General features: G+C 41.4%; 2 protein-coding genes across 5 annotated transcripts in view; one reads left to right on the top strand and one right to left on the bottom strand.

The window, feature by feature from the left end:
- Window positions 1-2,531, bottom strand: part of commd4 (COMM domain containing 4) — a 2,668-nt gene extending 137 nt beyond the window's left edge. The window contains exons 1-8 of one of the 2 annotated variants that reach the window (XR_002168942.1): window positions 2,443-2,531; window positions 2,170-2,241; window positions 2,023-2,088; window positions 1,907-1,946; window positions 1,653-1,772; window positions 466-546; window positions 221-397; window positions 35-144 (exon numbers count right to left, since the gene is read on the bottom strand). Coding sequence is in view for 1 of the 2 variants with exons in the window: in XM_019875880.1 (XP_019731439.1) it covers window positions 104-144; window positions 221-397; window positions 466-546; window positions 1,653-1,772; window positions 1,907-1,946; window positions 2,023-2,088; window positions 2,170-2,241; window positions 2,443-2,445 (600 nt within the window). In the remaining variant the exon portion in view is untranslated. Of the gene's footprint in view, window positions 1-30; window positions 145-220; window positions 398-465; window positions 547-1,652; window positions 1,773-1,906; window positions 1,947-2,022; window positions 2,089-2,169; window positions 2,242-2,442 lie in introns of those variants that run through there. The other variant, XM_019875880.1, reaches the window with a different exon arrangement.
- Window positions 2,532-3,892: 1,361 nt separating this feature from the next.
- Window positions 3,893-14,232, top strand: sema7a (semaphorin 7A (JohnMiltonHagen blood group)). Of its 3 annotated transcripts, XM_019876011.1 has the most exons (15): window positions 3,894-4,074; window positions 4,843-4,982; window positions 6,023-6,064; window positions 6,143-6,247; window positions 6,412-6,493; window positions 6,627-6,737; window positions 6,968-7,110; window positions 7,787-7,965; window positions 9,628-9,736; window positions 10,194-10,389; window positions 10,664-10,776; window positions 11,112-11,257; window positions 11,361-11,419; window positions 11,989-12,312; window positions 13,799-14,232. In XM_019876011.1, exons 1-15 carry the CDS (start codon window positions 3,945-3,947, stop codon window positions 13,813-13,815), a joined length of 1,896 nt encoding a protein of 631 aa, XP_019731570.1. In that variant the 5' UTR covers window positions 3,894-3,944; the 3' UTR covers window positions 13,816-14,232. The 3 variants fall into 3 exon arrangements, with proteins under 3 accessions (XP_019731569.1, XP_019731570.1, XP_019731567.1); XM_019876010.1 differs by lacking the exon at window positions 13,799-14,232 and having other exon boundaries at window positions 3,893-4,074; window positions 6,143-6,238; window positions 11,989-12,598; XM_019876008.1 differs by lacking the exon at window positions 13,799-14,232 and having other exon boundaries at window positions 11,989-12,598.
- Window positions 14,233-14,634: the final 402 nt, after the last annotated feature.

Genomic DNA, 14,634 nt, shown 5'->3' with positions numbered 1-14,634 from the left:
TCTCTCTCTCTCTCTCTCTCTCTCTCTCTCTCTCACACACACATGGAAAATAGCATTTGTGTCCCGTTTTGGAACTTGAGGAGGTGGGAATTGACTCTGTTGGTCATTGTAAAGCATTCATCATAGCCTGGGCTTGTTTGAGCTCTGCAAGAAAAGCACCAAAAACAGAATTATGATATAATTGGTTGCTAGATGATTTGGGATTTGTTGCGGGACAAACCTGAAAGCAAGACTCTGAATTTGTCAGCAGATAGCGAGACCACAGTGGTTTGTGAGGAACCTGACTCGGCTCCTGAAGCCTGCAGCTTTAGCTGAACGACCCCTTCGTTGACTTCCTTCATCTCGCTGGAGCTCAGCGTGTAGTCCACCCTCCAGGAGACTGCCTCCAGTCGGCCCACTGAAATTCACAAGAGAGTGGAGTTGTTTGCATGCTTTGTCAGGAGTGAGCAATCGTATATTACTCACATCTCAAGCTGGTCTCTCTCAGTTTGTCTTGCACTGCGGAATGCTTGTCCTCATACGACTTGCACAGCCCCATTGTGTGTTCTGAATGAATGACCAACATATCAAATATATACAGATGCATCTCAGAATCATGTAAAAATGTATACAGTATATATCTCTCTCAGTCAAGGACATGTTGGGGAAAATAATTAAGCCCGGGAATAGTCATTGCCCACGGGCATCACTAGTCAAAACATAATCACTGATGTGAGGACGGCGGGGTTTGTGGCCATCATGTGTTGAAAAGTTGTTGTTGAAGGGTCGCCATGCAACAAAACGGAATGCGAAGTCACATCCCGAAAATTGAAAGTCAACGGGGGGTGTAGGCCACCCATGATGCGCAGGCCCAAAAATACACAAGCCCTTTGAGAAAATTAACATATTTCTATTCTTGATGGCCACCCCACCCCTGATTTCAGTAGTTCTTTCAGGGAAACTAATATTATACATATTCATTAAATAAAATACAGTAAAACTCCATCACAGGGTCCAGGTTTTTTGATTCCACTCTTTCACAGATTCTTTTTTTAATACAGTTCATTATTTTGGGCAAACTCTGATTTATGTGGTTTAATTCCACGTTTGACAGCAAGAGGGCAACACACAAGTTTGAGATTGCATAACTTTGCAAGAACGAAACAGTATTACAGTACAGTTTAGTTTTTGTTGAAAGTGATTAAATGTTATCCTCTGTAATCCTGGTTTTTATACCTACAGAGAAGGATAGCCCTATTTTATAATTTACATCTTTTGGCATGATTATAGTTGTATATTGTTATTTATATTGAACTACATTTCTATGTATATTTGAGATGATTTCAGTGAAACATTAAAACAAATTGTTTATTATTATCATATATATATATATATATATATATATATATATAATTATTATCAAATAAATTATAGAAGGATGAAAAAAATCAAATTTGACTAAGAATTTTAAAATTACGAGGGGCTAATTGACTACAAATGTAATCTTTGTTAGCGCATCTTCCTTCAGAATTCATAGTCTTGGGTTCAAATCTCAACTCCAGCCTTCCTGTCAGAAGTTAGCACATTATCTCCGTGCTTGCATGGGTTTTCTCTGGATATTCCAACAGTGACTATCATCACCATCACCACAAGGTGAGGCAGGGGTGACCAACCTTTAGGCAGGCCAAGCTGCTGCAGCTCACTGGACAAAGATTCACTGTCGACATCATGCTTTGCCGCACTGGACAAAATGAAGCTGAGCACGGCCACACTGGCTTTAATGTCTCCACTGTCTGTCAAACGAATTGTCACAGTATCAGATCGTACCACAGCATTGCAGTCACAGGAAACAATTGACTAACATAAAATAAACATAATTAGCAACTAAATGCATGAAGGCAGCATTTTCAGAAGGGAAGAAACTTACCAAACTTGGCATCAGCTGTAAGCTTTGTAACTTTGTCATACTAAAATAATTGCAGAGAGCACATGTTATTGTTGGTTACGTGTTTAGGAAACTCTTAAGGAATAAAAAAAACTTACATCAATGCCCTCCCCGAGCAGACCTTTCAATACTTGGGCACAAAGGAGTTTCATTTTGACACTAGACTGCCATATCACAGAGGGCGATCAGAACATGCCACTATTTAAACGAAAATTCGCATTCTGAGAAAAAAGGCGAGAACTTACAATTTTCGCCAGAGTGCTGATTTCGGCAAGCACCCAATCGGGGCAGTCCAAATCTCCACAGAATCGGAACCGCTATGAGAAGAAAAACATCACATGAGCGCCAATAACGCAAAACTCCACATTTTAGCCACTAGCTTAACCCGCGAACGACCATAAATCGGGACAAAACTATCGAAATCAAATACAGCTACACACGTTTAGTTGTATGCATTCGATTGGATTACTTGCCAACTTCACGGTTAGATTTTATCAGAATAAGATGTGTTTATTTACCATGGCTCGCTAACTGCAAACGAGACGCAGAAGTGAAAAGGAAGTAGCTTGCATACTTTGCTGCTGATTGGACTATTGAGAGTGGGTGGGGCGTTCGTTCCGCACAGGATTTTTTTTTCTCTTCTTCTCTTCCGCACAGGATTCCGACGCAGGGGTCCTCGCTTTACGACGGGCTTCCGTTTCCTTAGGCGATAAATTTGTTTCCGTAGCGTCTTTCGCAAACCTTGCTTTCACGGTTACACAGTTACACAGCAGTACAGTCATAATAACAATTTAAAACATCACATCTGGAGTAAAAACATGATGTACGTAATCTCTAAACGTTGTATGACTTTCGTAATCCGATCGACATCTGAACTACTAATGTGTATTTTTGTTTAATTTTATGACAGAATCTGGTAAATGTTTATCTAAGATCAGTAGACAAAACAGCACTTAATCGTAAACGAGTTATAAACAACCCACAGTTCAAAACCAACAAACTCCTGTTACATAAACCTGAGTTTTCCTGACACGCTCTCATTAGTATGTGGACCTTTCTGTCACGCCAACACCAAACATAACTCTTGTGGACGTTAACATACTTAAGTTAATTACGTCGTGGTTGAATACTTCATCTAATTCACCATGTTAGGACTTGGCAGCAGAAGAACAACGTACAAAAGCCACGTGAAAATTATACGCGATTTTTTGGAAGAATAAGAATCAATTATTTCCATCAACAAAGATGAGCTAGAAATACAAAACGAGGGCAGAATTGTAAAAACAAAACTGTATCATTTGTGCTATCAATCTTTGTACTGTAAATAGGTGTCTGAAGATAACGCCCCCCGTGTTATAATTGAAGTGATTTTGTGCCTAAATGAAATCGATATGTCGCCAATTAAATAAATTCAACATTTAATGTGAAAGAATGTCTTAAATTGTCCATTCCTGAATTAAATATTGACAGTACGCTAGAAAAGTCATCTTGAGACTTCCATAAATGATTTCTTTCAAATTAGTATATTTCTTCTATATAAGGCCTGTTTTATATAAAATATGATATCGAAAAATAGGGGTTTTCTTGACAAAATTAATACAACAATTAATTAACCATTATTGGATTACATGTATAGTTAATTTAAAATGTTCACCTCATTTCATGTGGCCTGGTTTTTAAAAACATATAGTTGAAACTTTTGAGCTTAATGTATTCTAACCACGCTTCAACAGACTCATTGACCTGATTCATTGCTTTCTTCCAAATGGCAATGGCTACACACAAACACATTTTTATTTGCAGTGAATGAGCTATTATCTAACATCCACTTCACTCTTTGGTTAGTCTGGCTTTTAAGTAGTTTACTCCAGAGGGAATTTGTTAACTAAATTGTTTTCCATGTTGAATTTGCAGCAGGGGGCGAGCAGGGGCGTTGCATGTGAGTGTGAGTCAGTGCTGAGTATAGAAGTGAGGCCCTGCCTGCATGCGGATCAGTCGCTTGGGGGATGACCACAGATGAATGCACAAGATGAAGCTGATTCAAAGTCTTTTCCTGTCTTTTCTTGCACATTTTCACTGGACCCTCCACGTCACCTCAGAGGACACACCGACCTTTGGCTCGAAAAATAGCCCCAGACTTCTGAGTCAAGGTAAACCGTCATTTCAATACATCTTTAATAGTTAATGAGATGATGATTAACCGAATAAGTGGAAATAAAGTATTAAATGTAGTGATGTATATTAGAAGATTTGCCTTGCTATCAATTTCTGCAATATGGCTTCACGAGATCCAAAGCAAAAGACATCAAAATAGTAGTTCCATCATATCGTGTGTATTGTGGCGGTTAGTTTTCAGTAAAATAGAGCTGGGAAATGTTCCTAATATTTTGACCCTCATTTTTATGAAAATGTAGCCAAAGTCTTGTTATCAAAACAAAAATAAATTGTTACATTGAAACCCTTTCACTGCCAATGACATATATTGGTCTTATAAGAATCCCCACATTCAAATACAGGTATGTATTTGTATATTTTTATTTTCTTTATTTTTTTTTCTCATGGTAGGGTAAAGGAGGGTTTGAATATGGCTGGCAGTAGATACATTTTTAATAACACTGTTGGCGTTCATCAAGTGATTTTCTTTGCACTGACGCTTTTCTCCAGCAATCTTAAAAATGTTCACGAAATTCACACAGGAAGGTGAACATTCTTGGTCTGTTTGAACTTGGCGAAGGCTCACATTCTGCTGATCTTTGCCCAGGCAGAATTGTTGATACAGCCATTTGTATTTGTTTCGGTTGCGCAGGTGCGCTTCATGTTGTGGTCACCGTCTGCAGCCCAATGTAACCTTCACTTAACCCCTTGAAGGAAATGAAATGTGCTGAGTTGACTGTGAAAAGAACAACTTTATCTTTCAGATGTCATCAAAGGAAGATTTGTCTATCCGGTCCATCAAAACCACACTGTTTTAATTTATCATGAAGACTCCGGGGAGATTTATATCGGAGGAACTGACTTTGTGTTCAAGCTTGACTTGGATCGCTATCAAATCGCTCAAGTAGGTCCCGCTATTTTTATTTTTTTCCGCGCACATTTTCACGTGTATCAGCCGCAACCTTCAGCATGAAGGAGCTGGTGGAGTCGTTGCTGCCGCAGTCGAGATAATTAGATTGCACTGTAAAAGATTAAGCGTCTCTCTGTTGTGACGCGCACAGCGGCTCAGGGCTGATTGTGTCCACTGACAGCCGTGGCCTTTCCCAAGTCGCTTCATGCTGCGTTTTCATTCAGCAGATGCTGATCAAGTGCTAGTCACAAGATGCCAGCAGACATATGTTTTGTTTCCAACTCGACAATGTCATTTCTACATTTGAACCTTTCAGTTTTCCTTCATGCTGTATTGACTGTTTTTTTTTCAGTTTAAAATTTGTGGAAGCATACACATACAATGGATATAGGAAGTGGATACATCCCGATTAAAAAAAGTTTTTCAGCACATAGTCCAGCAAAAAAATGCAAATGGCCAGTGTAAGCACAATCAAGACATGTCTGCCATCTAATGGTGATTAGTGATAATACAACTGAAAACCACAGTTAAGCCTGCATATTTACAGTTCTGCACCCGCAGATTCAGATATTCACAGATATTTTTTTTTCCTATCTTTTTTAATATATGGAATTTTTTCCCCTCTTTTAGTTCTTGTTGGAAATTTTCCTATTTTCTCCTGTTTTTCCTGGACAATGTATGTTGAATGTTTCTCAGCACTTTTTGAAGATTTGGGACTTAGGGTTAGTCAATTAAATACAGTATACATATATCCCCCCGCCTCCATTTTTTTTTTAAATTAATCAAGGGGTTACTTAGCTTGGCTAAAGCAATATTTCCATCTGAAAAAAAACAAGCGCACTGCTGACACCGCCATGTTGATTTCCACTTATCTTTTAATGGCATAGATGCCATAAAACCTGACCACGGTTGCAATTTTTTAAGCCGCTCTGGACTAGATATCATCAAGTTTATGTTATTATTCCATCTATTTGTGAACACTGCTGATTATTTAATTAGTTTTATGTCACTAACGCGCTGTATTTTCCCTGCAGGAAATTCATCTCCCGGCCACAGAGGAAGAGCAGTGCCAGGAGGTTGGTAACGATGCAAATGACTCGAATGATGAGTGGTGGTGCTTAGGTGTGGTCGTAACACGCTGCCTTGCTGCACAGGGCTCTTGTGAAAATATCATCACTGTCATTGAGAAGTTTGGGGACACTCTGTTTGTCTGCGGGAGCAACGGACACAGGCCTCACTGCTGGAGACTTGTGAGTTCTGTAAGTGCACGACGCATCCGTTGCAATCAATTTAGGTCCATTTAAGGAGCTGATGAAACTGAACATAATGTTTCATGAAGTAACCAAGCCGCTTTGTGGGCAATATAAGGCAGGTTTGCGGAATCTGTGTACGTCCTGTTGACTTTGTGCGATCCTACTTTCAGTCCGCGGCGGTGGTGAAGCATCACGATGGGACGGGCATCTCTCCGTTTACGTACACCCAGAACTCGCTGTCTCTCCGAGTTGGTATGTTAAATGCCGCCTCTTGCGTGTTTCTTCAAGGCATGAGAATGTGACCTGTAATCGCTGTAAATGGCGTCGAGATAAAAGGAACCTAATAATAGAGCGGTGGTGCCCGTTTTGGCGTCTGCTATTTTAGAAGGCGATCTCTACGCTGCAGCACCGCTGGATACTGATGGAAGCTCTTTGCAGTTCAGAAGGAAAGCAGGCAGGAGGGCAAATGTCTGGATGTACGACAGTTGGGTTTCAGGTAAAAGTTGTCTCACACGGCCTTGCCCATCAACACATATCAAGACGGTCAATATAAGAGGAGTCACAGGCATATAATCTTTATCCTGAGCGAAAAAGAATGACTATTACCGAAGCTTACTGAGTCACAACAGAAGGAAAAGCACAAAGTCCATTGAACCGACACACACTGCATACCTCCTAGAGAAGCATGCTCGTGACTTGATCAGGACTGATGTCTTCTTCCTACAGAGCCCACATTTGTCTCTGCCTCCTGGGTGAAGAGGAAAGAGGACCCCGAAAATGAAAAGATCTACATCTTTTTCCGGGAAAAGAACTCTGACCAAAACCCGGAAGCCGATCCGTGGATTTCCAGAGTGGCCAGAGTTTGTAAGGTACCTTGGACAAAACACACTGTGGTTCAGATGACATGAGGGGAAACTTGGATGTCTTTAGACGGCTGTCTTCCCACAAAGCTCTCAGAGTCAGGTAACATGAGCTGGCACGCATGGTGGCGCCAGGAACAATTTACAAAGGCTATCGGAACTGCACATTTGGTACCTGGACCTTCAGTTGGAATTAGAGCTGCATGATTTTTTTTTTCCCCAAATGATCATCTTGATTATTTGATCAAAAATTTTATCATGACTTATAATCACAATTATTTGTTCTTAGGAAATTAAAAATATACAAAGAGCAAACTTAATAGATTTCCAATGACGGAGTGCAATCGCGCAGTCCAGACAAGACATGTTGCATGATGCTCGTCATCACAAATTTTTGCTGTACGTACTTTCTTCTCTCTCACTGGTCTACCAGTTACTTTCGGCAGTTTAATGAAACCATAACTAAGTGACTACTTAATTAGCTATGCAGTGGAGAATGCATTTTCAAGGGGGGACTTCTCAGACTTAATACACCTCATTACAATTATACCAAAAAAAAAGCAAAATGTTCAATGTGGTATTACATAACATTTGTCTGCATGCTTGATGCTTGCATACGCCACAATGGTGAAGCATTTAAATAAAGAATGAAAACATGACACTCCTTTGTTTCCTTATTTTCCAGACTGACGAAGGCGGATCAAAGCGATTTTTCCAGAACACGTGGACATCTTTCCTCAAGGCTCGTTTGGTGTGCGGCTTCCCAGAAGAGTCCTTGTATTTCAACCGCCTGCAGGACATCTACGTGCAGCATGCCGAAGACTGGCGGGACACAAGGGTGTATGCCCTCTTCACCAGCAGCTGGTTTGACACTTTCCCTTCCTTTAATGCCTAGCAACCCAAAGTGGAACGGCTGTAACACATTGAAACAAAATGCATGCTCAGCATTTCGAAATGAAGCCTAAAATAAGCTCTGCGTGACTCCTGATTCTGCAAAATGGCTCATCGCAGAAATGTACATTGTGTCATTGGTTGGTCACTGGTCACTTCATTAGGTACACCTGCAAGAGAGGCCATATGCAGTGTGTGTGTGTGTGTGTGTGTGTGTGTGTGTGTGTGTGTGTGTGTGTATATATATATATATATATAAAGTACATACTTTATACTCAAAGTACTCAAAGTACAGAAGTGCAGGGTTCGATTACGGCTCTGGACTTCCTGTGTGGAGTTTGCATGTTCTCCCCTTGCCGAGGTCGGTTTTCTCCGGGTTCTCCGGTTTCCTCCCACATTCCAAAAACATGCACGGCAGGTTGATTGAGCACTCCAAATTGTCCCCATGTGTGATTGTAGGCATGGATGGTTGTTCGTCTATGTGTGCCCTGCAGTTGGCTGGCAACCAATTCAAGGTGTACCCCGCCTACTGCCCGAAGATAGCTGGGATCGGCCCCAGCACGCCCGTGACACTCGTGAGGATAATCGGATTAGAAAATGGGTGAATATATATATCACAAGGGTCACGAGTGTGCTGCAGCCTGTCCCAGGAGACTTTGACAAGTAGGCGTGGCACACCCTGAACTGGTTCTCAATCGCACGGCACACATGATAATATCTTCATATTATTAATAACAGTAATGATGATGATGATGTTTATTATTATACAATAATGTCAAACCTAATCATAGTATTGATGGTAATAATGACACATGAATATTATTGTAAATAAATGATCATAAAAATAACGGCCTATTATTTCAACATAATAATATGTAGCGGCTCCATTTTTTATTTCATGAGGCAAAGCATCCTTAAATAACTTGCCCTGACCATCCCCATTTCATTCACATTCTAAAAACATTTGAAGTGGCTGTCATGTTTCTAAGGAAATTCAGTGCAACCCTATTCTAATCACACTTGGAAAAACTGAGGAGTAGAGTTATGTAATGTTATAAAGAGTCAGGGTGGGGCAATCTCTTTTGCAATGGCTCACTCCCTCCCACGAGTGTTACTCAAGCACAGTGAGTAAATATTGGAGGCTGTGTTTTAATTTGGACACAGAGCAAAGTTGTGGTTTCTGATGTTAACCACGTTGACCACGGCAATCACGTTTCAGGCCACTGTGGACGTGACATGACACATGGGCCGGATGGCCAAACATGACAGGCCGTGATTGCCGTGGATGCCTGGCCACATTTTGAACCTGTCAAAGAAAAAAATGTGCCTGTAGTATATAAGTGTGAATGCAACAAAAGGTCAGCGGCATCTCACAGCGCCTTCAAATTTTGTCATGCGACATCAAAATCAGAATCAGAATCTTCATCATCAACTTTATTGGCCAAGTATGTTTGTATTGAGACATTATGTTATCCTGTCACAAAGACAAGTATTATTGTTACGATTTAGCTTGCCCGTTTATGAGATTAACTTTAGTTCCCCACCGATGCTCCTTACCAGAATGACTTCAAAATAACCGCCCTCATGAATTCATTTGAATCGATTCACATTTTCGTCATTCTATTGATTTTACAGGAACGCCACTGCAGTCTGTATTTATTCCATGGAAACTATTGAGGGCATTTTTAACAACTCCACCTTCAAGGGCTATGACAAGGCTATTCCAGAACCAAGGCCAGGAACTGTAAGTACTATTTTGGAGTTTGGGGCTAGAACTGGCTTAAATGTATTGTCATGTGTCACAAGGCGTTGGACTGTGTGGCTTTGAAAAAAAAAAACATGGAAGTTTTATAAGTGGGTGGATATGAGGAAAATGTTGGTGTCATCACCACTTCTCGCAAAGGGTGGTTTCCAACTTGACGTTAAGGCCTGCGCCAAGCGTTCATCACACATCGGAAACTGAATATATTCCAAAACTGTACTATAATATAGTCCTTTGTACGCACATCAACCTGATCTGATTAGATTTGAAAATCAGTATCTGAAGTATTTTAATTCTTTCAAGATTCAGTATAAATAACCCAACATTAGCTGAATTCCTTTTTGGACCCGACACTGGGGTTAGCTATTTCACCCAAATGACTTTTGACCCAGAGTTTGACGATGACCAAAACATCAACAAAGTGCATCTTGTGTTTCAGTGTGTTCGCAACAGCCGCCTACTGCCATTGGCCACCGTCAGCGTGGTGAGGGATCATCCGGAAATGAGCGACTGGGTCCACTCGGTGCACTACGTGAATCCGTTTTACGTCAGCAACGAAAACTACACCAAGATCGTTGTGGACCGCGTCCAAGCGGCGGACCAGAGTGTGTACAGCGTTCTGCTGCTGGCCACTGGTATGTCCTGTTTGCTGCATAACAATAGACTTGCCGAATCTTTTGACTATTTTTAGTGCTTTCTTTGCCTAATTATGGCAACAGTCAACAAAGCCAAACACATCCTGTGTCTCATTCCGCATCTACACTACTGTGCACCACCAGCTTTGTGTTTCAATGGACGTTTGCGATGCAGTCATTTGGACAGTTAAAAGACAAAACATTTAGCTTTTTTTCCTTAGCAGAATACTGTAACTGTGTTTGAAAGATATATTATTCTTATCATACCCTACAGACTCTGGGAAGATTCATAAAATTCTAGAGTCGGGATCGGAACCTTTCATCATCTCCCAAACGCAAATCCCCAGTCAGTCCAGCTTACAGTCGATGAAACTGGACTCCAAAAAGGTACCGCTCATCAAAATCTATTTGTAGACGTCGTGTTGTTGTTCTCCTTGAAATGTTTTATCTTCCTGTGTAGTTTCAGCGCATCTACTGAGTGCCTCTCAGCAAATGTTTTTGTTTTCGACCACAGTTTTAGGGTTTTGTGGGGGTTTGAGCATACTGTCATGGCTTTTTATTCTATTGCAACTTGATGTGACTTGAATCGGAATTTTGAGGAATGCAATCTTAAGTGATCATTCGTCTCTGTCCAAGCAGAATTTTTCAAAAAGCTTTTATTGGCTCTTATTGGATTGTGTAAGGGTGCATACGATTTTTTTTTTTTTTTTGTCTTCGCCTAGAAAAAACTAGTTGCGAGTTTTGCAGAGGAAATTTCTGTGGTGGACCTCCGGAGTTGTTACGAGTATAACAAATCCTGCGCCGACTGCGTATTAGCTCGGGACCCCTATTGCTCCTGGACTCCATCTGGATGCACCCCGACAGTCCCGTAAGTCTGAAACATAGAAGAATTCATGAGTATCTACTTGTTGGTTTTCTACAAATGAAAAGAAATTGATTGGCGGTTGAACATGTTTTTATTTATTCTACAGTGAGGGCATTCAAAATATTATCGATGGGAAAACAAGTGTGTGTTCTGCATCCACATCAGGTACGTAAATGCTGAATACAGTAAACCCGCCTCCATTGTGGGACCGGGGTTTGCGGAACTGCTATTTTGCAGATTTTTTTTCCCCCATTATAACGTAATGTTCTTAATGTTGGGGTGTAATTTCACTTTTGGCCACTAGAAGCTGTTTACATTGAACAAAAAGAAGTTTCTCCCCCGTAGCCTAATTTTTCCTGAAGAAATTAATAATAGATTATTGAATCTCCTCTGTCATCCTACGTTTTACGCCTACAGAACGCAACAGCTGTAGGTTCATTCCATAATGTACATCTTAAAAAGAAATATCATCAATGCAAAAAATAAAATAAAACATATCTAAGGATTATTTAAGCAGGGTAATGTGAGAATTTCACTTATGGGTGGTCTGAAACATAACACATGGAGTTGGGGGGTTTACAGGACACTGGTACCTCGACTTATAAGTGTGTCTCTTACGAGCTTGATCAGAGGACAAATTAAGCTTCCAAGTCAGTGTACCATTATTACTTAATGCCAATGTTCTTTCCCCCCCCCCACATTATCTTGTCCTTTTTTTTTTCTTTTTCTTAAAGAACATAATCAAGTCAACCGGAGCAGAAGGAACGCCGCATCGCCCCTAGATAAGGATTTGTTGACTCTGCACGCTGTGCCTATGGGCGTCCCTTTTTACCTGTCGTGTCCGATTGACTCTTACCATGCCGTCTACACGTGGAAACACGAAGACCAAAGCAGCCCTTGCCTACAGATGCGCTCCAACTGCCTGCTCCTCATCCCCGCCATGAACCACGCGAGCTACGGCACCTACGAGTGTGTCTCGGAAGAGAGGGACTACGTCAAGGTGGTGAAGGGATATCATCTCACGGAGCAAGGGGGTCCACGTAGGAACTCCGAGCGAGGTAAAGCATCGGCTGTAGCAGCACAGACATTGTGGATCACACTTGGACTTAGCCTTATACCGTTTTTAAACTGAATGCCAACTTACTGACTGAAAATGCGGCTTTGACATATTCAGCCCACGTTCATCCAGCTAAGAAGCTAATCGAACCTCCCATCTCTGTCCTGTCATTCCTTGACACTAATTACTACTTTCCTGTTAGAGAAGGCTGTGGTACCATCTTGTGGCATTACAGAAAGAGACGCAAAAATGCTAAAATTCTGCAAAGAGGATAGCTGAGGATAAGGGTCCAGAGGGAAAAAAAAACCCCACAAAATAACGAACCAAGACTAGACCATTCTTTCCATATAATTGATATATATTTTTGCTTAACCCAGCCGCTGGGGAGCAGTGCCCTCCCCTGGGGGTGCACTGTTCCCCAGTGCCGGTCCCAAGCCCGGAGAAGTGGGGAGGGTTGCGTCAGGAATGGCATCCGGCGTAAAACTTTTGTCAAGACGACCATGCGAGTTGGTAGGACGGTTTACAGGGGCGGATGGAAATTACTGACTCGCTGTGGCGACCCCTGAATAGGGACGTGCCGAAAGGAGAAGAAGAAGATATATATTTTTGCTTGCTTTCCAAATTGGTTAGCTTTTTCAACGACGCATTTTAAGTCCCGAGAAAGTGTCAGTCTTCAAAATTTCACACACCAGACAGAAAAGTGCTGTTAACCCTGCCAAATTTGAATCAATCAAAAAAAAAAATGCCAGCTGTGACGTTAAACTTGTTGGGAAAAAAAAAAAATCCCTCTTCACTCTTGCGCCATTCTTTCCATGATGTGCCCATACTCAGTGCAGACAACACGGCTCAGCAAGAAATGATAGCCCCCCTCTGAAAAAAAATCAGGTAACCTGAAATGCTGAAAAACATACAGTAGTTCTCAGTCTTTAAATGCACTTTCAGCAATTATAGTCAAACATCTATGATGTATTTAGATATGAAACTCTGAATTCACTACAGGGTCTTGAAGTAGCTTTCGGAATAGTCTGGTAGGGGGCCCCCCACGCAGTTGCTTTTAACCCACGTTGCTCAATCCAAGTGGAGTGCTGAAAACATGTTTTCACCCCTTCATGCACCTTGTAACCTCATACCATGATAAGCTGTCCACTGTAGTAACCGCAGCAAAAAAACAAACAAAAAAAAAAAAAACGCTAAAAGACCAAGTCAATGAATGTAAAGTATGTGATGAACACTAACACAACTCATTTCCTATTACCGTAATGAATGTTTAGTGTGTGCTTAATTTTCCTCCAATCACTGCACTAAGTAGCCTTAACACTAAAATGACAAGAGAGGCGTCCCGGCCGGTTCACTTCTTCGTCAGTGATCCAGGGTCGCCGTGACAGCGACAGAGATGCCACTGTAGCCTCAGCATAATTTTGCAACTGATATTTTCAGGTGAAATTGAAGTGTCCCATTGTGTGTATGTGTGTCCTCTTTGCCCTCAGCTTCATCCACACAATGAGTGAGTGCTCTGGAGTGCATGTTCCCAAACAGTGAGTCTCGCACATGTTGAGGCAGGTGGTTTAGTCTACAAGGAGTGCGCAGTCTGGCTCTCTTCCAGCCAAATTGAGCGAGTGTATTGTGTGCAGAAGGGTGGAGGCACACCTCCCACCCACCCCCGAGTCCTTCGATGAATTTCCTTGTTTTGTTCCCCCCACCACCGCCACCTACCTCTGCTGAGAACAACTCACGGACAAGGAGGCCTTTGTAAACGTGCAATAAGACAGCCTTTGTTACGGAGTCGACAATTTCTAACCTCTTCAATAATATACATTTTATTTCAACTACTAATGATCATGTTTCTTGCACTATCGTATGTATATTTGTACCTGTGTAGAGATGATGCCGGGTTTAAGATAAATTATACTCCATATTTATTCGCACATTGCATTTTTTGTACAAACCTTACCATGACGTTAACATTGTCACTTAAAGGGAAACTAAATGCAAAAATTTTTCCTCGCAAGCTTTGTCATATGTGCCCCTACATTGTAAACGCCGTATTCTGTTTAATATTACAAGTGTGGAATAAGAATCAAGCAGATGAAGCCATCCTTTTTCATCCATTTCGGGGCCGCCATTTTGGCCAAAACCGCCCTCTACTGATGAGTGAGATCCACATCACAGCTTCCCTCAGGCTCGCATTGCAAACATCACGGTCACATGACCAACAGCGCAATGTGAGCCGAAAATGCCGCCCCCTGAGGTGGATTGATTAATCTGTTTGATCCCACAAATGTAATATTAATCAGAATGCGATGTGTAGCTAATAGGAGCACAT

Source organism: Hippocampus comes, unplaced genomic scaffold, assembly GCF_001891065.2.
Source record: "Hippocampus comes isolate QL1 unplaced genomic scaffold, H_comes_QL1_v1.1 scaffold142, whole genome shotgun sequence".
NCBI classification, from domain to species: domain Eukaryota; kingdom Metazoa; phylum Chordata; class Actinopteri; order Syngnathiformes; family Syngnathidae; genus Hippocampus; species Hippocampus comes.
The sequence above is the reverse complement of the archived record's forward strand: the minus strand, read 5'-3'. Positions and strand labels throughout refer to the sequence as shown.